The 26439-nt window shown below is 42.2% G+C and overlaps 1 protein-coding gene across 1 annotated transcript in view; it reads left to right on the top strand.

The window, feature by feature from the left end:
• Positions 1-1433: 1433 nt before the first annotated feature.
• The window catches only part of c2cd2l (c2cd2 like), a 44882-nt gene continuing 19876 nt past the window's right edge, over positions 1434-26439 (top strand). Inside the window, exons 1-2 of the mRNA XM_020464532.2 lie at positions 1434-1739; positions 2211-2642. Coding sequence (XP_020320121.1) covers positions 2268-2642 — 375 coding nt within the window. The 5' untranslated portion in view covers positions 1434-1739; positions 2211-2267. The remainder of the gene's footprint in view (positions 1740-2210; positions 2643-26439) is intronic.

Genomic DNA, 26439 nt, shown 5'->3' with positions numbered 1-26439 from the left:
TCATGAGACAGGAAAATTATGTGGATATTTTGAAGCAGCACCTCAAGACATCAGTCAGGAAGATAAAGCTTGGTCGCAAATGGGTCTTCCAAATCGACAAAGACCCCAAGCATACTCCCAAAGTTGTGGCAAAATGGCTTAAGGACAACAAAGTCAAGGTATTGGAATGGCCATCACAAAGCTCTGACCTCAATCCAATAGAACAGTTGTGGGCAGAGCTGAAAAAAGCGTGTGCGAGCAAAGGAGGCCTACAAACCTGACTCAGTTACAACAGCTCTGTCAGGAGGAATGGGCCAAAATTCACCCAACTTATTGTGGGAAGCTTGTGGAAGGCTACCCGAAACATTTGATACAAGTTAAACAATTTAAAGGCAATGCTACCAAATACTAATTGAGTGTATGTAAACTTCTGACCCATGTGATGAAAGAAATAAAAGCTGAAATGAATCATTCTCTCTACTATTATTCTGACATTTCACATTCTTAAAATAAAGTGGTGATCCTAACTGACCTAAGACAGGTAATTTTTACGAGGATGAAATGTCAGGAATGGTGAAAAACTGAGTTGACATGTATTTGGCTAAGATGTATGTAAACTTCCGACTTCAACTGTATATATATATATATATATATATATTTATGTTTTTTGTTTGTCATTTTTTTGTGGAAGCCTGGCTTCCCTTGTCATCCATGAATACATGCCACTGTCCACCAGGAAGAAAATGTGATAATGTATCAGGTTATCATGTGCCAGTAACCATGTCAGTAGGCTATCATATTTCGTCAATGTCTCTCGGTGTTGGGGCATTTGACTGTCGCTGCCAGGACAACCGTAAAACAGAGCAGGTTCAGGTCAAGGCACACTGCTCTGAAGATGAAGCATTCTAATTTTATGGACATAACATGGACCAATAAAAGAGCAGTTCTCATTTTGTCCTGAATTTTTACAGCAATTTACTTCATCTTGGCACTCCCCCATTGTAAAAAATATTTTGGAAGCTATAGAAATGCATTTATTAATGCCTACATTCATTTTTGCCATATTTATTATCTTACAAACACTTTTAAGGTATACAATGTGAGCTAAACATACACCAACAAATACATATAAAAACATTTTCCTTGGAGTATAATTTTTTGAGATGACTAATGTTACTGTCCCCACTACAACAACAAAAAATACACAAATACACGTCCTTGAAACATGTAATTGAAATACTGTAGAATTCCATTCATTCCATATGGAGGCCTGCGTCTACTGGGAAGTGCCAATATGGCCTACCGGCAGCTTTGAAATGCCTTGAAATGGCCAATAGTAACAAAAGCAATCCAGGGTTGATATACATCATTGGTGCGCGTCCAAGGAGGACTTGCCGAAAAATAAAATGTTGCGTGGCCCTTTAAATGTATGGTTCAGAGTGGTTGTGCACGCGCTGTTTGTGCGACTTGACAGTTCATCAGTTACTGCGCAATAGCGTACCATTGCCGAATTTGTACTGGATCGGATGATCGGAGGGCATGCAGGCTATAAAACAGTTGATATCCAATCATGCAACTTATTGAGGATATAAATAGCAGTTGCACATTGATCCGGAAACGGCACAACCGCTGATCATGACAACAGAAGCACATTCGGATGACGGACACAATGTATCACGCGGTTACCGATTTCTTGCTGTCGATGCCTCCACTGACTTAAATGGTGGCGCTGTCAGATCCGACCTTTCGTGAATTACACTGTAGGCTAATTCCGTGTTTAACTATTTTAAAGGCTATTGCAATAGGATACACTCACTCTTCAATCAAGAGCAACTATATAGCACCAGCATTTGTTTTATTTATGCATGGCTTATTCTATTGTAGAGTTACGTAATGCATGTTTTGTTACTAAATATGGCAACCTTTTGATATGACGACGTAATGTGCCTGCAAACACACATGCAGCGTTTTGCATGTGACTACAGCCTATACTGCCATAAGTGCACAGCATTTTAGTAACACACAGTTGTAATTACAGTTGTCATGCATTTACAAATCTAACTTGTGATTCTTGTCATGGCTAGATCTATTCAGGTTAATTTCAAATAACCAACCTAATTCGTCCAATCTTTCTTGAATATTTCTTAATACATTATTAATAAATATGCTCTTGAAATATGTAAACCTAAATGACTCATGAATGACTGTTCTCTGGCCCTCCACCCCTATAGGCATACAAAAGAAGACCCAAACTTAATCCTCCAGTCTGATGATATGAGAAGCCCTAGATGATGATGGAGATGCTCTGGTACATAAACTGGCTGTGCCTGATGGGTCTTTTCCTGGCCTCCCTACTCATCGTGTTGGCTTGGCTTGTCCAGTACTCCCTGGATGTACTACACCCGACGAGCCCCAAGTCACTCACCCAGGGCTGGGGTGCCACATCCAGGCTACTCCCACCTATCACCCTCTCCCACCGGACTCAGGCTGGGGGTGTGCGGGGCACCCTGCTCAAGCTCTGGCTCGGACGGGATCGAGGAGGAGCAGCGTCCGAGGCCGGGGTGAAGGGTCTGCTCACATCACTGTTCTCCTTCAAGTCTTTCCGGGAACATTGGCAGAGGGCTTGGGTCAAAGTTCTCAATGAACAAGCCTGCAGACATGGGGTAAGTTATTTTTGTTGTTGCTCCTGGCCGTTCTATGGCAAGATTGACAAATTCATTAGACGTGGAAGAAATCATGTCGATAAGAGCATTGAGCATCAAAACCCAATATATAATTAGCCTGTTACAGATTGCTTGTTTTGACATTAACTGTCAAGCAACACAGCAGCAGTTGCAATGTTGAAATCTGAAAACATTGTGCCATAATGTGTGTCTGTGTGCTGTAAGTATGTGTAGGCAGTGGTATCTCCATCATTCCAGGCAGCAGGCAGGGAGGTGGGCAGTGCTTCTCATTGTTGGAGTTTTGTGTGGGAGTTTGAGTGTCACGATAAGCAGGCGAGAGAGACCGGTTATTGTGTAACCGCACTGAATCAATCCACATGTGAGTGGTGAGACCATAGAGATGTGTTATAATATGTTCAACTTATTTCTGTGGGTGTGAGACAATCCCACAGTCCAAAGTATGAACGTTCATCTGTGTCCCAAATGGCACCATATTCCCTACATGGTGCATTATTTTTGACCGGGGCCCATAGCGCTCAGGTCAAAAGTAGTGCACTATGTAGTGAATCGGGTGCCATTTGGAATGCCGACCATGTGTTATATAATCCACAACTATCCCTTTTCACCTGTATGGCAACCGAGATGGTGGTATCAAGGAAAGGGCTGAAATAAGCAGCCACTCTCTCTGATGAATGGATGCACTCAAATAGAGAAATTGTGTATTGGCATCCATCTTCTCTATTACTGGGTAATGCACATCCACTTTCAGTACAAAGTCAGAGCCTAGAAAACCCTTTAATTTCTCCCTGTCATGCTGCCAGTCACAAAGAGACAGTCTACCCCCAACTGTTGTAAGTCCTGTGTTTGCGGTGGACACCAGACTGTTAATGTACTCTTACTTTATTCAAACTCTATTTTTGATGTGCCTGTATCAAATCCCACTGCTCTGTCTACTGCCCTAGTGGGCACCTTCGACCACGATCTGTATGTGTGTGGGTGAGTGCATGTGTAAGAATGTGTGCGTGTTAATGTTTAAAGGGGCTCAAACTACCACCAGTCAGCTCAAAATGTGTGCCGTGTGCCGTGTGCCGTGTGCCGTGTGCGTGCGCATATGTACATGCGTCCATGCGTCCATGCGCGTTTTTGTATGTGTATGTGTGTTAGTTTAAAGGTAGTCGAACTGCAACTCCCTAGGGTGAAAGGGGACACTGCTCAGAGCTCTCCTCTTGTTCTGACCTACAAAGGCTATTGTAGACCCAAAGATGGTACTGTACAAAGACCAGAGCGTCAACAAAACCCTGTAAGTCTAGTCCAGGAAGACATAGAGGAAAATCCAGTTTGTGTGTTACGTCAATGCAGCCAACAATAACATCCTGGTGCAATTGATCAGATGCAATTATAATGTTGAGGCATGGTCCAACAGCATTCTTGTAGAATGTATCACTTCATATATTCCACACTGCTATATTCCTTCAACAAGCTCTGCAACTGAACTCTCTTTCTAATCAAAGAGGGTCAAATGGGTGTTTTATAGAGAACAGAAGGCTTGTTAAGTTAAATGCTTTGCACACCGTTTCCACCCCTCTGACTAGCGAATTAAATACGAGTGCTTGTTCAGCAACCCAGATATAGCCTCCCCGTTGTCAGGGGGTTAAGAACACAGTTACATCATTTTATTTGCTTACATTTCACAGCCAGTCTGCAAATAAATGCGCCAGGAGAAGACCGCATCAGAAAAAAGCTGTTTACCCATGTGGTGTTTAATTTGTACTCTGGCTGACTGCCAAAGCTGATAGAGGCACCTAATGTTGCTACTTCCTCTGCGTTACGAAAAAACCCGCAATCAACTCTCATTGGTGTAATCTGTGTGGTATCTTGGATTAGGCCAACAAGTATTTTGTGTGGGCAACTGGGCATCCCAAGTCTCTTGTAAATTTTACATCTGTGAGTAGGTTGTTTGTAGAAGGAATGTCATTGTATCCTTCACCGACTAAAGTCTTACATGTTGACCTCACACAATCATCCAATAACAGTGTTCACCCCCCTCATTTTGCTAGGCCCAACAACAGACTCTTACTCGACTTAATGGACTGTATGTATATTAACCTACATTTTAACCTATAACCTACTGTATTTGAAGGCAAAACACAGCTCCACAATGAACCTGTGGTGTTTAGCATGAGGTGGTCACATGCCTGTGTCTTAGTAAGAGGTCTTTGGTTCCTCACTACCAGCTCCCCTCATCTTCAAATACACCTGACCTGAAAAACCAGCGTGTGTTAGTGTTAGATAACCAAGGGTAGGGCTGTGGCTGTCATGCCATTTTGTCAGCCGGTGATTGTCAAGCAAATATTTGCTAGTCTCGCAGTAATTGATTAACATAAACACATTTAGCATCTCCTGTCTTCTATGCATAGCCTACAAGCCACTGATGCAGACCTTTGGAACATCTACATTTTAAAAAGTCAAATCCATGTAATGTAGCCTATACCATCACAATAATCCATTTATTTTAGACGGGTCTAAAGAAACATGATATTAAGAAAATGTAGTCTATTTCAGAAGAACAGAATAGCATACTCTGAGTTGTCCTTATGTTAGGCCCTGATCTGGTTATGCGACAGTGGGCTCAAATTACTGGCAATGTACAAAATATAAACAATATAACTATAGAGATGAATTCAAAATACCAACATGTGAGAAATACTGTACTTTGTTAATGTTTCAATGGAACCCACCAAAATAATTTATTGATTTAATTAAAAATCAATGTCCTCCAAATCAAGGTTTCACAATTAATGGCATCCTTAAAGATTATTGTAAATAACAACTACCAAAATTAAATCAGGAATTAAATTCCACTTATTTAAGTTTATCTAAGTCTTAAGGAACTATATTGAGCTGTTACATCATTTCCTGTTTCACTAGTGTATAAAAACGAGGTAACACGCTGGCTAATATTAATAATATGCGTGTCAATCTCTCCCTGCTGAAAGTGGAGGAGAGATTGACTTCATCACTACTTTTATTTATGAGAGGTATTGACATGTTGAATGCACTGAGCTGTCTGTCTAAACTACTGGCACACAGTCATGACTACATGTAACTCTATTCCACATCAAGTAACTGACGCAAGCAGTAAAATTAGATTTTAAAAAACAGATTAAAAAAACGCCTTCTAGAACAGCGGGGACTGTGAAGCAACACAAACACAGACCCATGCACACACACACACACACACACACACAATGACATACGCATTATACATACACATGTATTTAGTACTGTAGATATATGGTAGTGGGGGAGTAGGGGCCTGAGGGCACACAGTGTGTTATGAAATCTGTGAATGTATTGTAATGTTTTTAAAATTGTAGAAACTGCCTTAATTTTGCTGGACCCCAGGAAAAGTATGTTAGGCCCTGATCTAATAGGGATCCATAATAAATACAAAATACAAATATCCCTTTGTCATCCAACACCAAGAAGAAAACTGAATGAACTGGTAGTTCAAAAGAGACAGATGGTCATATACCTTTATTAATCTGGTAGTGGCTACAAGAATATCCACAAACAATTGAATATACCACTGAGCACTGTCAGGGCAATTGTAAAAAAATTCTAAAGATACGGAACAGTTGAAAATCTCACGGGTAGAGGACTGAAATGCATTTTGCCCCCGAGGATAGGGAGGAGGATGGTGAGAGAAGCAAAAAAATCCCCAAGAATCACTGTGAAATAATTGCAGGCCTTGGTGGCGTCTTGGGGTCACCAGGTTTCAAAAAGCACCATCAGATGCCACCTCCACAACCACAGGCTATTTGGAAGGGTTGCCAGAAGAAAGCCCTTTCTGACCCCAAGACACAGACGCAAGCGCTTGGACTATGCCAGACGTCATTTCAATTATGACTAGAAGAAGGTGCTCTCCAAAATTGAACGTTTTGGTCAGATACAGCATTGGAATGTTTGGCATTGAAACAGATGCATACAAGGAGAGGCATCTCATACCCACGGTGAAATATGGTGTTGGGTCAGTGATGTTTTGGGGCTGTTTTAATTCCAGAGGTCCAGGGGAACTGGTTAAGATTAATGGCATAATGAATTCCACCAAGTATCAGGCAATTTTGGCTTACAATCAGGTTGTGACTTGGCCGTGACTTGGCCGTAGGTGGACTTTCCAACAAGACAATGACCCAAAGCATACCTCAAGATCCACACAGAAATGGTTCTGTTGTCACAGAACCAATGTTCTGCCATAGCCATCTTAGTCGCCGGACCTCAATCCAATCCTAAACCTGTGGGCTGACTTGAAGAGGGCAGTTGATAAGCGCAAACCCAAGCATGTGAAGGATCTTGAAAGGATCTGCATTGAGGAATGATCCAAAATCCCTCCAAATGTGTTCCTTAACCTTGTCAAACATTAAACCTGACTCCATGCCGTTATCCTTGCCAGAGGTGGTTGCACTAAGTACTAAATGAGGAGTGCCAGTAATTATGAAACCTTGATTATCCTTCTCCAATTCCAAGACGCATATTGAAGATATTGGAAGAACTGTCCACATTTACCGTAATTTCTGGACTATTAAGCGCACCTGAATATAAACCGCACCAACTGATTTTAAAAAGCCGCACATGTCTATAAGCCGCAGGTGCCTACTGGTACATTGAAACAAGTTAACTTTACACAGCCTTTAAACGAAACACTGCTTGTAACAAAAAATTAACCGTAGCCTACCAATAAAGTCATTGGTCACTATCTTCCTCCTCCTGTGCACTGAAACCACTGAAGTCATCTCCTTCGGTGTCGGAGTTGAATAGCCTCAGAATTGCTTCATCCGATGTTGGATCGTTTTCATTGTCGCTCTCGTCACTTTCATCCGAAGGCAAATTCCCCGCTGAGCTCTTGCTGCCCTCAACAACACGCAGCAGTTCAGCCTTTTGAAACCCGTTGATGATAGTGTATTTTTTGACAATGCTCCACGCTGTCAGGACCCACTGGCAGACTTGACCATAAGTGGCTCTTCGCATGCGGCCCGTTGTCATCCAAGCCTCCCACTCAACACGGAGCGCCACCTTAAATGCACGATTTACACTGATGTCCAGTGGCTGCAAATACTTTGTTGTGCCCCCAGGAATCACAGCTGGAATTGAGTTTGTCCTCTTGATGGCTTCTTTCACAGAATCTGTTATGTGGGCCCTCATGCTGTCCAACACGAGCAATGCCTTGTTCTTGTGAAAGAATCCTCCCGGTCGCTTGCCGTAACACTCTGTATGCCATTTATGCATTAGGCCTTCTGTCATCCATCCTTTCTTGTTGACTTTCATAACAATTCCTCTCGGGAATTTTTCTTTTGGCATCGTCATGCGTTTAAAAATCTATATCGGTGGAATCTTTTCTCCCGATGCCGTGCAGCTCAGAACACAGGTGAACTGCGTTTCTCTCCCGATGCGGTGCAGCTCAGAACACAGGTGAACTGCGTTTTTTTTTCATGCCCAGTTGTTTTCAGCGTGACGGATGATTAGCCTTTCCTGTTGACAGTCCGAGTGAGAGGCAGGTCAAACGTCAGAGGAACCTCATCCATATTTATGATGTCGTGCGGGCCGATGGAATGCTCCTCTATCTTTGCATCAGTGAATTTGCGGAAGTTTGAAACTTTTTCCTCGTAGTCGGGAGGGAGCTGCTGACACAGACTCGTCCGTACCCTGATGAACAGGCCCTTACGTCTCATAAATCTTAGACACCACGATGGTCCACCTCTAAAATCCTCAAACTTCATTGCGGTGGCGATTGTTTTGGCTTTCAGTTGGATCTGCACAGTTGAAACACCTCGGCCGTCTGCTCTCTGTGTGTTGACCCAGTCTTCAAGCTCATTTTCTAGTTCGGGCCATCTGCTTTTCTTCCCTCAAAGCTTTTGTTGTCTTTTTGCACTGAGTCAGTTCCTCACGCTGCTGTTTCCAACGTCTTATCATCGACTCATTAAGGCCAAGCTCCCGTGCAGCAGTTCTATTTCCTTTTCCAACAACCAGATCGATCGCCTTCAACTTGAAAGCTGCATCATATGCATTTCTCCGTGTCTTTGCCATGATGAGGGTGACAAAATGACTACCGTAATCAGAATGCTGGGAAGTTTGAGCGCGCTCTATTTACGTCACATTATGTGACTGTGCTCAGTTTTTTGGCGGCATGAATCTTGTGAAAGCGGGAAAAATCCATAAATTAGCCGCGTCATTGTATAAACCGCGAGGTTCAAAGCGTGGGAAAAAAGTAGCGGCTTATAGTCCGGAAATTACGGTACTTTTCGTCAGCCAAGAAGATGAGTAGGCCTAACAAAGCACTAGTTTATGTCAATCTACTATCCCCCATAGTACAAAAGTTGACCTATTCTGTGGGACAAATAAATATTCCAAACATAGTCCGGGACTGTTGTGGGATGCGATAGATCCCAAATTAATACAACACTAGCATTAAAAAAAACTATTTTAAGCAATGAGCCTGACTCAACAGGTGAGAACGTTTAGCTTAAAATGTTCATAAACTATTAGGCTATTTCTTCACATTATAAGCGCAGCAATGTGCACACAGCAGTAGGCTATACGTGCGAATGTCCCAGGGATGCAAACTAGTCACCTTTCGGCTAAAATTAGTTTTGAATCCAAAATAGGCTGGATGCCACTTTCTATCTTTCTCACTTTTTCAATACAGTGGATAAAAAGGGGTATGCCAGGTGTACTCTCTGCCTGAAAGAGATCAATTATTCCAACAAAGGGTATCATGCTCTGCTGGCACATTGTAGAACAGATTCCAAAGATATTGCTTTTGTTGTTTTGAATTTGACAGTAACACGTCAAGTTGGGGGATTATTGCATTTTTTTACTCGGTGAACTTTATTTGTGCACTTGATCGATGTCTACTATAGTGGCCACCTATAATAGAGCAAAAATAGAATGCCTGTTTGTTTCATTCTATTTCTACTTAAGATGTTTTTTTCTGAAGTGAAATATTTAGATGTGTGTGTTGGAGGTCGACCGATTATGATTTTTCAACACCGATACCGATTATTGGAGGACCAAAAAAGCCGATGCCGATTATTATTATTAATTTTTTTAAACATTTATTTAAAAACTATATATATATATATAGTTTTTTAAATAAATGTAAAAAAAAAAAATTATCGGCATCGGCTTTTTTGGTCCTCCAATAATCGGTATCGGTGTTGAAAAATGAGGGTGACAAAATGACTACTATATATATATATATATATATATATATATATATATATATATATATATATATATATATATATATATATGACAGATAGACAAAAAGTATTTAGTCAGCCACCAATTGTGCAAGTTCTCCCACTTAAAGATGAGAGGCCTGTAATTTTCATCATTAGGTACACTTCAACTATGACAGACAAAATGAGAAAAGAAATCCAGAAAATCACATTGTAGGATTTTGTATGAATTTATTTGCAAATGATGGTGGAAAATAAGTATTTGGTCAATAACAAAGTTTCTCTACTTTGTTATATACCCTTTGTTGGCAATGACAGAGGTGAAAACTAACAGAAAACGTTTGACAAGGTTTTCCACACACTGTTGCTGGTATTTTGGCCCATTCCTCCATGCAGATCTCCTCTAGAGCAGTGATGTTTTGGGGCTGTTGCTGGGCAACACTGACTTTCAACTCCTTCCAAAGATTTTCTATTGGGTTGAGATCTGGAGGCTGGCTAGGCCACTCCAGGACCTTGAAATGCTTCTTACGAAGCCACTCATTCGTTGCCCGGGCGGTGTGTTTGGGATCATTGTCATGCTGAAAGACCCAGCCACGTTTCATCTTCAATGCCCTTGCTGATGGCAGGAGGTTTTCACTCAAAATCTCACGATACATGGCCCCATTCATTCTTTCCTCTACACGAATCAGTCCTGGTCCCTTTGCAGAAAAACAGCCCCAAAGCATGTTTCCACCACCATGCTTCACAGTAGGTATGGTGTTCTTTGGATGCAACTCAGCATTATTTGTCCTTCAAATACGACGAGTTGAGTTTTTACCAAAAAGTTCTATTTTGGTTTCATCTGACCATATGACATTCTTCCAATCTTCTTCTGGATCATCCAAATGCTCTCTAGCAAACTTCAGACAGGCCTGGACATGTACTGGCTTAAGCAGGGGGACACGTTTGGCACTGCAGGATTTGAGTCCCTGGCGGCGTAGTGTGTAACTGATGGTAGGTTTTGTTACTTTGGTCCCAGCTCTCTGCAGGTCATTCACTAGGTCCCCCCGTGTGGTTCTGGGATTTTTGCTCACCGTTCTTGTGATCATTTTGACCCCACGGGGTGAGATCTTGCGTGGAGCCCCAGATCGAGGGAGATTATCAGTGGTCTTGTGTGTCTTCCATTCCTAATAATTGCTCCCACAGTTGATTTCTTCAAACCAAGCTGCTTACCTATTGCAGATTCAGTCTTCCCAGCCTGGTGCAGGTCTACAACTACAACTTTGACAGCTCTTTGGTCTTGCCCATAGTGGAGTTTGGAGTGTGACTGTTTGAGGTTGTGGACAGGTGTCTTTTATACTGATAACAAGTTCAAACAGGTGCCATTAATACAGGTAACGAGTGGAGGACAGAGGAGCCTCTTATTAAAGAAGAAGTTACAGGTCTGTGAGAGCCAGAAATCTTACTTGTTTATAGGTGACCAAATACTTATTTTCCACCATAATTTGCAAATAAATTCATTAAAAATCCTACAATGTGATTTTCTGGAGAAAAAAACGTCTAATTTTGTCTGTCATAGTATATAGTCACACATATATGTGTATGTATGTATGTATGTATGTATGTATGTATGTATGTATGTATGTATGTGTGTGTGTGTGTGTGTGTGTGTGTGTGTGTGTGTGTGTGTGTGTATATATATATATATGTGTATGTAATAATGACAATTACAACAATACTGAATTAACACTTATTTTAACTTAATATAATACATCAATACAATCAATTTAGCCTCAAAGTAGATAATGAAACATCTTCAATTTGGTTTAAATAATGCAAAAACAAAGTGTTTGGAGAAGAACGTAAAAGTGCAATATGTGCTATGTAAGAAAGCTAACGTTTAAGTGCCTTGCTCAGAACATGAGAACATATGAAGCTGGTGGTTCCTTTTATCATGAGTCTTCAATATTCCCAGGGAAGTAGTTTTAGGTTGTAGTTTATTATAGGACTATTTCCCTCTATACCATTTGTATTTCATTAACCTTTGACTATTGGATGTTCTTATTGGCACTTTAGTATTGCCAGTGTAACAGTATAGCTTCTGTCCCTCTCCTCGCTCCTCCCTGGGCTCGAACCAGCAACACAACGACAACAGCTACCACATCGAAGCAGCGTTACCCATGCAGAGCAAGGGGAACAACCACTCCAAGGCTCAGAGCGAGTGAAGTTTGAAACGCTATTAGCGCGCGCTAACTAGCCAGCCATTTCACTTCGGTCACACCAGCCTCATCTCGGGAGGCTCCTCACACACAGGCACCTACCAGGCATGTTGCCCTGGACACTCGGTAACAGATACCTTGGCAACAGTCCCAAACCATGGTGTCTGTGACTCACGTTCACACTGACCTGTGCACTGTCACGATTATGTTTCTGCATCGGGCAAAATATGCAGGAGGAATAGAGGCATCAGTGTCATTACATGGCCGTTACGTCGGGATGGAGAAACCTGAGTAATTGTATTACATTATCCTAAAGTGCTGCTCTGGCACCATCCACTGATGTTGTTATAGAATACTTGCTGTGCTATGAAGACATGGCTATTCAAGTTTAAAATTACCACTACCATATCCTACACAGCATCATCAGATATGTGATAATCCACTAAAGGCTATATTTTGTAATAGAAATGAGAAAAGTTGTATCTTACTCATAAATAAGTATGTCATGTCTGTCTTTGTCTTCTGATACACTTAAATCCTTACACTCTAGGCATACAGTATGTCACCACCTGACGTCACATGGTAGAGTCCCATGGCCTTATTAGTCTTGCATTACCAAACTCCCAGGTCTCATTCCCACGTGTCGTGCAGGGAGCATGGAATCAACTGAGGATACCATAGCCTTAACCTGAGTGTACACCCAAGTTCCAAGCAAAGACGGACTAGGCTGTCATGCTGTAAACCATGGCCCAAACACGCAGACACTTTGAGGCTAAGAGCTTGCATTCGGAAAGTATTCATACATCTGGACTTTTTCCACATTTTGCTACATTACATTCTTATTCTAAAATGGATTAAATTGTTGTTTATTTCTCATTAATCCACACACAATACCCCATAATGACAAAGCAAAAACATTTTTTTTGAATTTTTTGCAAATGTATTAAAGATAAAACCCTGAAATATAACATTTCTATAAGTATTCAGACCCTTTACTCAGTACTTTGTTGAAGCACCTTTTGGCAGCGATTACAGCCCCGTCTTCTTGGGTATGATTGTAAAAGCATGGCACACCTGTATTTGGGGAGTTTCTCCCATTCTTCGCCACAGATCCTCTCAAGCTCTGTCAGGTTGAATGGAGAGCGTCGCTGCACAGCTATTTTCACGTTTCTCCAGAGATGTTCGGGCTCTGGCTGGGCCACTCAAGGACATTCAGAGACTTGTCCCGAAGCCACTCCTGCGTTGTCTTGGCTGTGTGCTTAGGGTCGTTGTCCCCGTTGGAAGGTTAACCTTCACCTCAGTCTGAGGTCCTGAGCTCTCTGGAGCAGGTTTTCATCAAGGATCTCTCTGTAGGCCTCCCGAGTGGCGCAACGGTCTAAGGCACTACAGACCCGGGTTTGATCCCGGGCTGTGTCGCAGCCAGCCGCGCCCGGGAGACCTTATGAGGCAGCGCACAATTTTCCCAGCGTCATCCGGGTTAGGGGAGGGTTTGGCTGGCCGGGATGTCCTTGTCCCATCGCCCTCTAACGACTCCTTGTGGTGGGCCGGAGCGGATGCACGCTGACTTCGGTTGCCAGTTGTACAGTGTTTCCTCCAACACATTGGTGCGGCTGGCTTCCGGGTTGAACGAGAGTGTGTCAAGAAGCAGTGCGTCTTGTCAGGGTTGTGTTTCGGACACATGACTCTCGACCTTCGCCTCTCCCGAGTTTGTACAGGTGTTGCAGTGATGGGACAATACTGTAACTACCAATTGAATATCACGAAATTGGGGAGACAAAGGGGTAAAAATAAATAAAAGGATCTCTCAGTACTTTGCTCCGTTCATCTTTCCCTCGATCCTGACTAGTCTCCCAGTCCCTGCCTCTGAAAAACATCCCACAGCATGATGCTGCACCGCCGTGCTTCACTGTAGGGATGGTGCCAGGTTTGACGCTTGGCATTCAGGTCAAAGAGTTCAATCTTGGTTTCATCAGACCAGAGAATCTTATTTCTCATGGCCAGAGTCCTTTAGGTGACTTTTGGCAAATTCCAAGTGGGCGGCAGGTAGCCTAGTAGTTAGAGCATTGAAAAGTTGCTAGATCGAATCCCTGAGCTGACAAGGTTAAAATCCGTCGTTCGAACAAGGCAGTTAACCTACTGTTCCTAGGCCGTCATTGTAAATAGGAATTTGTTCTTAACTGACTTGACTAGTTAAATAAAGGTTCAAATAAAATTAAAAAATGCTGCATTAATGTTTTGGTATCCTTCCCCAGATCTGTGGGGAAGGGTACCGGATTCTAACCTCAACATCCAAACCTTATTACCAAGGATTATCAAGAAAAAAACTTCTAACAAACAAAACCTGCATAAGAAACACAGCAGAACCTGGAAATATTATCTTACTCAAAACTGAGTGCGTAATGTTCAGTCTGAACCTATTTCTGAAGTCAAGTTTTTTTTACTGAGAAGTGGCTTCCTTCTGGCCACTACCATAAAGGCCTGATTTATTTGAGATGGTTGATGGTTGAGATGGTTGTCCTTCTGGAAAGTTCTCCTATCTCCACAGAGGAACTCTGGAGCTCTGTCAGAGTGACCATTGGGTTCTTGGTCAACTCCCTGACCAAGGGCCTTCTCTTCCGATTGTACAGTATGGCCGTGCGGCCAGCTCTAGGAAGAGTCTTGGGGGTTCCAAACTTCTTCCATTTAAGAATGATGGGGGCCACTGTGTTCTTGGGGACCTTCAATGCTGCAGACATTTTTTGGTACCCTTCCACAGATCGGTGCCTCGACACAATCCTGTCTCGGAGCTCTACGGACAATTCCTTCAACCTCATGGTTTGGGTATTGCTCTGACATGCACTGTCAACTTTGGGACCTTATATAGACAGGTGTGTGCCTTTCCAAATCATGTCCAATCAATTTAATTTACCAGGTGGATTTACAGGTGGACTCCAATCAAGTTGTAGAAACATCTCAAGGATGATCAATGGAAACAGGATGCACCTGAGTTCAATTTGGAGTCTTACAGCGAAGGGTCTGAATAGTTATGTAAATAAGGTATTTCTGTTTTTTTTTACCTGTTTTCACTGTCATTATGAGGTATTGTGTGTAGATCGATGAGGAAACAATTAATTTGAATTCATTTTAGAATAAGGCTGTAATGGAACAACGTGGGAAAAAAATCAGGGGGTCTGAATACTTTCCAAATGCACTGTAGGTGAGGAAGCCAGGGACACGCGAGTGTGTGTATGTCTGCGTGCGTGCGCCGTGCGGTTCTGGGCTGTCCTGGCATCCAAGTGTCTGATACTATGTGATGGATGTGTTCCATTTCCACACACAGACTTTGGCATCGATACCCACACATAATTTGGTGTGACGGACACGGGTGTACCCCCACCCTCCTGAAGATGCTGGATCGGGATATTGTCATTCGTCTTAATCGGTTCTGCAAACACAATTCCACAGTGACATTTTAGTCCAATTATCACTGGTGTGCTGCTGATGGAGACGGATCACAAGAGTGCATATGCCTATGTGAATGGGAGAAAGACTGGAGAGGAGGAATGCAGAAGTGTGTGTGTGTGTGTGTGTGTGTGTGTGTGTGTGTGTGTGTGTCTGGTTAAATGATGATGATCAACAGGGTAAACTAAGAAGCTTTCCCGTCTCTCTCGCGCTCTGTAATCCAGGGATTTGGCATAAGGCCTCAGCACAGCTGGTTACGTGTGACTCGGATGTCAACAGAAGGACGTCCTCTGGGAGGACGCACACACACACAATTACACATGGTGCTGTGTAATTAAAATTATAATCACCTCTATTGACTAGTACTGTACAAAAACATAAGTACACGCCTCTGGCTAATGTACCAACACATGCTCCTATCCACATGGTAGCCCATATGATGGCGGATCATATAGATTTTCATTTAAAACGCAACGCACATCAGACAGACACAGCTCTGACCGGCGGACTCATTCCACAGCGTAATGCTCCAGACTAATGCACACAGAGAGAGAGCAGATGCTTACAAACACTAACATAATGGCTCCAGCTTCACTTATACATGAGAATGCTAAAGCAATTAAGCGCACACACACACACACACACACACACACACACACACACTGACCTCTTTGATACTGCGTACGTAGAAAATGCACATATACAGTACTCTCCTCCGATGGATGCACATGAGGGTCCTCTCTTCTGATGTAGTTGTTTACTAGTGTGTGATGCAACAGCTTCACGGCTTCCACCTTGGGAGAGAATTTTGGAAGTCCTTTGAGAGATTGAGGAGCTGTGGCATTGTCTGTGTGATGTTACTCAGCCAGAGGTTAAGGCCTATGAGTAGAAGAAGTGTTATTGCCGGGTTCCGAAACATTTAGTGACATGTTGACAAACAAAATTGTGACGTTATTTGAATAGTTAGAACGAGTATAAAATAGTAACCCTATTTGAAGAAAGACTTGAGTTTTATATAACAAGGCTTTATGCTGAGCAGGGCCAAGAAGGTACTCGGAGCAAGCTGGTGTGAGAAGGCTTGGTTGGCATCTGCATCATCAGTAATGTCATCCCATTGTCTGAGTGGTCTCTACACTACAGGTGGTGGATCAGTTTGGGAGGAGCAGGTTACAGCCTCACTGTGTGCATCACTGTGCATCTGGAGGAAAGGAAAGAAGACTGTCTGCTGATGGGTGGTTGGGGGGGGGGGATCTGCAATTATAAATAGCCTGATGATTATCTCAAGACCAAGGTTCTCTCTCTCTTTCTGTGACCGGGGCTTTGTTGGACAACAAATGGCGTCCTTCAAAAAGCTTCCTTCAAAAACATTTATCTTAATTTTCCAACACCAGTAGATGGTTTTGTGTGGGAAATCTGGGAATCAGATTTAGTGCTACACAAAAATATAACTTAATTTAACATGTAAAACACGCAGTATGAGTCATGGGTAGTAGCGTATCCATTGAAACGTGATTTGCCGACTGCAGTATGCCATATGGGCAATTCCACTCCAGCGGGAGCGGGAAATATGTTGTTGTATGCCAGATTGTGTTTCCATCGCAGTCATTTAGTTTTGGCGCTGCACCTCAGCAAAAATAATTATGCCATCACAAAAAAATATAGAGCATGAAGAAATGTGTGCCTAGGTGCATTTTTTAAAGATGCTAGAACAGTCCATATTTAAATTGACTCTGCAAACAAAACGAGTAATGAATAGAAAAATCTAACAACCCCATAGTAGAATAGTTTAGTGCTTTCACAAAGTATTCATACCCCTTGACATACAGTGGGGCAAAAAAGTATTTAGTCAGCCACCAATTGTGCAAGTTATCCCACTTAAATACTTATTTTCCACCATAATTTGCAAATAAATAAATTAAAAATCCTACAATGTGATTTTCTGGATATTTTTCCCCTCATTTTGTCTGTCATAGTTGAAGTGTACCTATGATGAAAATTACAGGCCTCTAATCTTTTTAAGTGGGAGAACTTGCACAATTGGTGCCTGACTAAATACTTTTTTGCCCCACTGCATGTAGGGGTAAAGTGACTAGCAGCAGCGTATGTGTTAAGTGTGAAAATGTGTGTGTGTGTGTGTGTGTGGCGTCAGTATACATGTGTGTTCATGTTATGTGTGTTTGGCTGTCATTTAAGTGTGTGTGGGTAGAGTCCAGTGTGTGTACATAGAGTCAGTGCAACAGAGTTAGTTAAAAAAAATGGGTAAATGTAGGTATCCATTTAAATAGCTATTTAGCAGTCTTGTTTAGAAGTCTTATGGCTTAGGTGTAGAAACTATTCAGGGTTCTGTTGGCTCCAGACTTGGTACCGCTTGCCGTGTAGTAGCAGAGAAAACAGTCTGTGGCTGGAGTCTTCCTCTGACACCGCCTGGTATAGAGGTAATGGATGGCAGGGAGCCCAGCCCCAGTGATGTACTGGGCCGTACTCACTACGCTCTGTAGCGCCTTGCGGTCAGATGCCAAGCAGTTGCCATACCAAGCGGTGATGTAGCCAGTAAAGATGCTCTCGGAGGTGCATCTGCAGAGCTTTATGAGAATCTGAGGACCCATGCCAAATCTTTTCAACCTCCTGAGGGGGATGAGGCATTGTCGTGCCCTCTTCACAACTGTGTTGGTGTGTTTGGACCATGATAGATCCTTGGTGATGTGGACACTGAGGAACTTGAAGCTCTCAACCCACTCTAATACAGCCCCATCAATGTGAATGGAGGTGTGCTCTGTGATCAGCTCCTTTGTCTTACTGACGTTGAGGGAGAGTTTTTGTTGTCCTAGCACCACACTGCCAGGTCTCTGACCTCCTCCCTATAGGCTGTCTCATTGGTGTCGGTGATCAGGCCTACCTGTGTTGTGTTGTTGAGTTAATGATGGTGTTGGCGTCGTGTTGTGAACATGGAGTACAAGAGGGGACTAAGCAAGCACCCCTGAGGGGCCACCGTGTTGAGGGTCAGCGTGGCGGATGTGTTGTTGCCTTCCCTCACCACCTGGGGCGGATCATCAGGAAGTCCAGGATTCAGTTTCAGAGGGAGGTGTTCAGTCCCAGGGACCTTAGCTAAGTGTTGAGCTTTGAGGGCACTGTGGCGTTGAACGCTGAACTGTAGTTAAAGAACAGCATTCTCACGAAGGTGTTCCTTTTGTCCAAGTGGGAAAGGGAAGTGTGGAATGCAATAGAGATTGCGTCATCTGTGGATCTATTGGGGCGATATGCAAATTGAAGTAGTTACAGGTTGTTTGGGATGATGGTGCTCATGTGAGCCATGACCAGCCTTTCAAAGTATTTCATGGCTACAGATGTGAGTGCTACAGGGCGAGGTTGAAAATGTCAGTGACACCACTTTCCATCTGGTCAGCGCATTCTCTAAGTACGCATCCTGGTATTCCGTCTTGTGAATGTTAACCTGTTTTTAAATGTCTTTCTTCGGCTATGGAGAGTGTGATCACACAGTCATCTGGAACAGCCGGTGCTCTCACACATGGTTCAGTGTTGCTTGCCTCAAAGTGATCATAGAAGGCATTTAGCTCATCTGGTAGGCTTGTGTCATTGGGCATCTTGTGGCTGGGTTTCCCTTTGTAATCCGTGATAGAGCCGGAGTAGTAGGATTCAATCTTAATCCTGTATTGATGCTTTGCTGGTTTGATGGTCCGTCGGAGGGTGTAGCAGGATTTCTTATAAGTGTCTGCCAGGTTCTTTATACCATGACTGTGGAACAAGCCAACATATCCATTAACTTCAATATTCACCAATTTACATGTTACCTCATTATCCTTAATTAATAAACAGAACTTTTCCAAATAATATCAAACGTCATGACTATCAATTACTTCTAGAAATTCACATGATCGACAGTGGTGGGAACCCTTTTATAAAAAGGGGCTGAATGTACCATCACTTCCTTTACAACACCCAGGATGAGACGAAGCAAATGGAATGCACATCAAGCTAAGTACACGGCTCAAGTTTTGAAAACAAATGCAGTTAGCTAACAGACATTCAAATACAGAAAGAGCACAACATAACGACTCTTAACAATATAAGGGGATCATTTTAACAATGGACCAGATATCACTAAAATGTGGGGTTTGTTTGTTTGTTACAGCTTGCTGTGTGCCCACTGTTTTGTCTTCCCCCGGCTCCCAACACCTCGCTCATATGGCACTCTGCTGCACATTACACACACCGGTTCTCAGTAAACAAAGAAATAGTAACTTGTAATTCGTGAAAATCTCAAATGGATGGTGACAGAAATGAGAACCGTCACAGGGTGTGAATACTTTCTGAAGGCACTGTAGTTACCCAGAGACCCGTGGGCCTTAGGACAGTGACGCAAACACAAAGTGACACCCTGGACATCCTCAGGAAGGATCTCACTCTATAAATTCCCCCATGTAGAGACTCCCACTCTCTCAAGAACAAAGCTGTAACTGTGACTGTCACTTCTCCCACATGAGGAGTAAGCCAATCTTTAACGACTCGGTTGTTCAACCATATAGCATCAGGTGCGGTAAAGAATGGATTTTAGACGATTTAAATAAGAAAAGTTTCATTGTAATGACTCAGGATATATGAATGTAGTCTCATTGTATTACACAAATGACTGAGGATGATAGTATTGACCGTTTCAATGTTTTTTGTGCACAGTGTTGGGATTCAAAGTGATTGATAATAGTGGGGGGAAAGTACAGTAAATGCTGCTCTACACTAGTTTAACCTCATGGTGAGGGTAAATGTTTGTTATGCCATGTTTTTGATTTATTGAAATTATATGGTCATAGCTATTATTGAAGGCAAAGTGAAATCCGAGAGCTATGCAAAGTTATATAAACTGGAGGGTCGAGTCACTGTCTAATCCTTCACTGCACACCGCGTAGCTATGGGGGGGGGGGGGGGTTGTTGAGTAAGCACTCCATATGCCAGGGCAAACGGATGTTGCCTCATGACTCAAACTGAGTTATTCTGCTGCTCTATGATCGCTACATATTTCTGTCTGAGACTGTCGTCATTGAAGTCGTTTGTGGTGATGTCAAAATGAGGGGCGTTGTACAAAACAAAGTCCTCAAGCGATTGGCTCGTCTAACCAATCGAGTAATAAAAATAATGACATATACATATTTACAACTGTAACAATGATAAATGTCCATTGGAGGGTGTGTGCAGGGTATATGTCCATTCAAGGTGCAGCAGGAGGGGTAGGTAGCTGCCTAGTATTCAGCAGCCTGATGGTCTGGGGGTAGAAGCTATTGGCCAGTCTGACAGTTTTTGCAATGATTATTATTATTATTACATTTTTTGAACTTTTATTATTTATTTATGATGCTCATATACTGTATGCGTCTGAGTGATGGAAGCGGGGAGAACAGGCTGTGGCTCGGGGGCTGAGGTACTTTATGCTCTTTTTGGCCTTCCTGTGACACCAGTGATGTCGGTGTCCTGAAGGGCAGGCGGTGTGCACCAAATGTTGCGTTCGGCTGAGTGTACCACCCTCTGTAGAGCCTTGCGGTCAGCCGTACCAGGCTGTCATGATGGTGCTCCTGTAGAACACTGTCGGCTCTCGGTGACAGGCCAAATTTCTACAGCTTCCTGAGGTTGAGGAGTCGCTGTTGGGCCTTCTTCACCAAGACGCACCCTTGTGGGGTCCCCGTGTTGAGGATCAGTATTGAGGAGGTAATGTTGCCTACCATCACCACCTGGGGATGACCCATCAGGAAGTCCAGGACTTAGTGGCATAGGGAGAGGTTCAGTTCCAGGGCCGTGAACTTTGTTGTTAGCTTAGAGGGCACTATGGCATTGAAGGCTGAGCTGTAATCAAACAACGTCCTCACATATGCATTCATTTTGTCCAGGTGGGTGAGGGCAGTGCAATGGCAATTGCGTTGTGGATATGTTGGTGTGGTAAGCAAATTGGAGAGGGTTGAGTGTGTTGGGGAGGGAAGAGGTGATGTGGTCTTTTACTAACCTCTCAAAGCACTACATGATGAAGGGAGTGCTACGGGTCAGTAGTCAATTCAGTTCAGTAACTTTACCTTTCTTGGGCACGGAGATGATAGTGGACATCATGAAGTAGGTGAGGATAACGGCCTGAGATTGAAAATGTTCGAAAACAAAACAGCCAGCCGGTCTGCACATGCTATGAGGGGTGCGGCTATGGATGCCGTCTGGGCCGGCAGCCTTGCGAGGGTCAACACGCTTGAATGACTTTACATACAGTGAGGAGAACAAGTATTTGATACACTGCCGATTCTGCAGGTTTTCCTACTTACAAAGCATGTAGAGGTCTGTAATTTTTATCATAGGTACACTTCAACTGTGAGAGACGGAATCTGAAACAAAAATCCAGAAAATCACAACTAAGGAGTGGCTCCGTAAGAAGCATCTCAAGGTCCTGGAGTGGCCTAGCTAGTCTCCAGACCTGAACCCAATAGAAAATCTTTGGAGGGAGCTGAAAGCTCGTATTGCCCAGCAACAGCCCCGAAACCTGGAGGATCTGGAGAAGGTCTGTATGGAGGAGTGGGCCAAAATCCCTGCTGCAGTGTGTGCAAACCTGGTCAAGAACTACAGGAAATGTATGATCTCTGTAATTGCAAACAAAGGTTTCTATACCAAATATAAAGTTCTGCTTTTCTGATGTATCAAATACTTATGTCATGCAATAAAATGCAAATGAATTACTTAAAAATCATACAATGTGATTTTCTGGATTTTTGTTTTAGATTCCGTCGCTCACTGTTGAAATGTACCTATGATAAAAATTCCAGACCTCTACATGCTTCGTAAGTAAGAAACACTGCCGATTTTGTAGGTTATCAAATACTTGTTGTCCCCACTGTATGGCGTCTGTGGAGACCATAAGCACGTAGCCCTTATTATCCTATGGGGCTCTTCTCTGCAGCTCAGAGTTTTTACGCTCGAAGCGTGAAAACAAAAGGTGTTTAGCTTGTCCTGTAGGATGCGACGTGACTGGCTTTCTTTTTGTAATCTGTGATCTTTAGAAGCCACACACGCCTCGTGTCCTACCCTCTGAATTCCTCCTCCACTTTATCCCTATACCTGTGTCTTGCAATCTTGAGCAATCTGCGTAGGTCGTATTTGTACTGTTTAACCATACAGTTCTCCCTGGTCACCTTGACGTGTTTATAAGCAGCATCTCTCTCCTTCAGTTTCCTGACAAGGCTGCAATCAAAGGTTTTTAATTCAGTAAGTTTTGAAAGACACCATCGGTATCACATCTATGTATGTATTGATGAATCCGGTGGTTCAGTCAGTGTATACCACAGGCCACAATAATCATCCTGATCATCTCTATGCGAAGGAGATGTGTCGCGTTGCATGAGGAAAATGGTTTTCTGATCCACGCCCCAACCTTTTATTAAGGTATCTGTGACCAACAGATGCATATGTGAAATGTTTATTTTTAATTTTTTACATTGAATAAAAGCAGAGACACAGAGCTACAAAATGGTATGCCATACACTGCAGTTGAGGAACAACGGGAAAGTAACCCTGCTTTGAAAGTTGATAAACTTGTAACTTCACTTTTGAGAAAATGGCCTTTGAGTGTTTTGGTACCTACTGGAGAGCTCTTCTTTGTCTACACCCATTCAGCATTGTTCACACCCTCTTAATCTTTAGCACCACCCTTCTCTTTAAGGGTTGATTGAGTGTTCTGTTCTGTCCTAACAACAACAGTCAGGCACTCAAGCTAACTGGTAAGAGAACCATTCACTGACCATTTTACTCGCCCTAGCAGAGATGTTTAGGCTGTTTTTATGTTATCCAGAGCATTGGTGAGAGCAACTGTGCTGCTGGCAACAATTTACGCTTTTTTGCCAACGTTGACTGACAATGTCCATATTCAACGGGTGTTGAGCATTTGTAAATTCGTCAGTTATTCTGCGCTCTGGCACACTCAAACAAGAGTGCTCTGAGATCGGCGTAGATAGCCAGAGCGAATTTACCAGCTACGTCTATCAACAGTTGTCACAGTGATATTTTATTTAAATGGTTACTCTTTTGTTAAGACATGTAGCTACCTATCTAGGTAAACAATTAACCATAATCCTAACTCATGACAATACTACCCTGCATTTATCTACAGGTAGCTAACCAACCAGGTGCAACGTTAACTAGCTGACATTAGGCTATAACTAGCAAAGCAAATGGCTCTGAGATACAAATAGTAAGATCAGACTTATAACGTTAGCTAGCTAGCTAACAGTAAACTAACTTGAAATGAAAACAACTTTGTCAAAATTAGAAATGTGTAATGTCTAAAAATGTAGCTATCTTACACGTATACATCATGGATGGACTCCTCTCCCTGTCAGATGCCATGGTTGCCCTTAGATTGAAGATGTAATCCGGAGACAGGGGTTTTCTCCATCTCCTTTGCTATCATAATCTAATTTCACTGATTTCAAAACTTGGTCTTCCAGAAAGAGAGGACCTGCATAAGGTCCTCTGCATAAGTGTTGGAGAGCAACACTTATGCAGTTCTACTAAGTGATGATTTAAAAAAAGCTGCATTAGACAGGATTACCTACACATACTGACCAGCTCAAATAGACAGACATGTTCTATATGGCAGACCAATCCGAACTCATCTCTCGGCATGTCCAGCCCACTCATTATCTCAGACAATCATGGCTAGCAGGAAAGGTTGCTGTCTTTTTTTCTGTGGCTAAACCAACTAGGCTCGTAATTTAACAATTGTATTCATATTTACAGATGGCATACAAGTCTGTTGAAAGTGTGCTCCAGAAGGCATTTCTGCCAAAAACGCATTTTGATAATAGAAAAAGATTACATTCAAATGGCTCACCTGCGACATACGCCTAGTTTCCTAAAACGAGTCACATCTTTATTCCCAGTCATGTGAAGTCCAGAGATTAGGGCCTAATGAATTTATTTAAATGGACTGATTTCCTTATTATGAACTGTAATTCAGTAAAATCTTTGAAATTATTGCATGTTGCATTTTATATATATTTATGTTTTTATCAAATAAATGTGAAAGTATAAAATATTGAATGAATAAACAAAAGGCACCTGATGGACTATCAGACCATGAGAAAAAGGATTATCTGGTCTAATGAAACCAAGATTGAACTCTTTGGCCTGAATGACAAGCGTCACGTCCGGGGAAAACCAGGCACCGCTCATCACTTTTTGAATACTTTTTGAATAACACATCTGGAGACAATGTGACAATGTTTTGGTTCATGAGAAGATTTTTAAGTATTTTCTGCGACCATATTTGAATACAGCATCTATTGAAGACATTAAACTGTTGTAATGAGTCTAAATACAAAATCTGGAGTGAATCTGACATGTTTCATGAGAATAAGATGATTGCAGATGATCTTTGAGCATTAGTGTTACACATGCAAAGAATGAGTTGTTAATAGTTTCCTTGTTTTTTTGAAATATCAATACGTCCAGGGACGTCCATGATAGAGATGACAAACTTGATAGGCCACTGTGGAGTGGATTTACAGTAGCTTAAATGGACACGTAAAATCAGAATACTTCTTTTTTACTCCGGCATCTTTTGACCAATTGCTTTTCTCAAACTAAGTATACCTTTTACAGCAGTTGGCAAATCAGGGTCACACTGAGTGTTTCTTGGAAGTCTGAAACAAAACTACGTTGAAACAAAAGTTGACACCTCACACATGGTTATGGGCTTAAAAAAGGAACACCATGTACCATGTTAGATATAGAAATAAATTACATCCAAATATTACACTTAATATACATCACAGAAGACTGAAATATAACAAAACCCTTTGACTTACAAACACCAGATTTTCTGCGGGTTTTTAGAAGTAATGTTTATTAATTTATAGGGCTTTTTGAAATAATTATTAATTTAAAAAAAAATATGAATAACATCCCACCCATCTACTGGTGGCCATCTTTGAATACATCAATGTTATTTTCTCAAACTCTTTAGGGACTCCCATATGTCTTTCAGCTTCATTAAGTAGTACCCACAAAACACCAGTCTCAACATCAACAGTGAAGAGGTGACTCTGGGATGCTGGTATTCTAGGCAGAGTTCCTCTGTCCAGTGTTCTTTTGCCCATCTTAATATTTTATGTTTATTGGCCAGTCTGGGATATGGCTTTTTCTTTGCAACTCTGTCTAGAAGGCCAGCATCCCGGAATCGCCTCTTCACTGTTGACATTGAGACTGATGTTTTGCGGGTACTATTTAATGAAGCTGCCAGTTGAGGACTTGTGTGGCATCTGTTTCTCAAACTAGACACTCTAATATACTTGTCCTCTTGCTCAGTTTTGTACCAGGGCCTCCCACTCCTTTTTCTATTCTGGTTAGAGCCAGTTTGCACTGTTCTGTGAAGGGAGGCCCTTAAATACACAGCGTTGTACGAGATCTTCAGTTTCTTCGCAATTTCTCGCAATTTCCTTCATTTCTCAGAAGGAGAATAGACTGACGAGTTTCAGAAGAAAGTACTTTGTTTCTGGCCATTTTGAGCCTGTAATCAAACCCACAAATGCTGATGCTCCAGATACTCAACTAGTCTAAAGAAGGCCAGTTTTTTGCTTCTTTAATCAGAACAACAGATTTCAGCTGTGCTAACATAATTGCAAAAGGGTTTTCTAATGATAAATTAGACTTTTAAATGATGAACTTGGACAATGTGTAATTGGAACACAGGAGTGATGGTTGCTGATAATGGGCCTCTGTACGCCTATGTAGATATTCCATAACAAATCATCAGTTTCCAGCTACAATAGTCATTTACAACGTTAACAATGTCTACACTGTATTTCTGACCAATGTGATGTTATTTTAATGGACATTTTAAAAAAAACAATCTTTCAAAAACAAGGACATTTTTAAGTGACC

This window comes from Oncorhynchus kisutch, linkage group LG28 (genome assembly GCF_002021735.2).
Source record: "Oncorhynchus kisutch isolate 150728-3 linkage group LG28, Okis_V2, whole genome shotgun sequence".
Lineage (NCBI taxonomy): Eukaryota > Metazoa > Chordata > Actinopteri > Salmoniformes > Salmonidae > Oncorhynchus > Oncorhynchus kisutch.
Note: the sequence above shows the minus strand (reverse complement) of the source record. Positions and strands in the feature narration are given on the sequence as shown.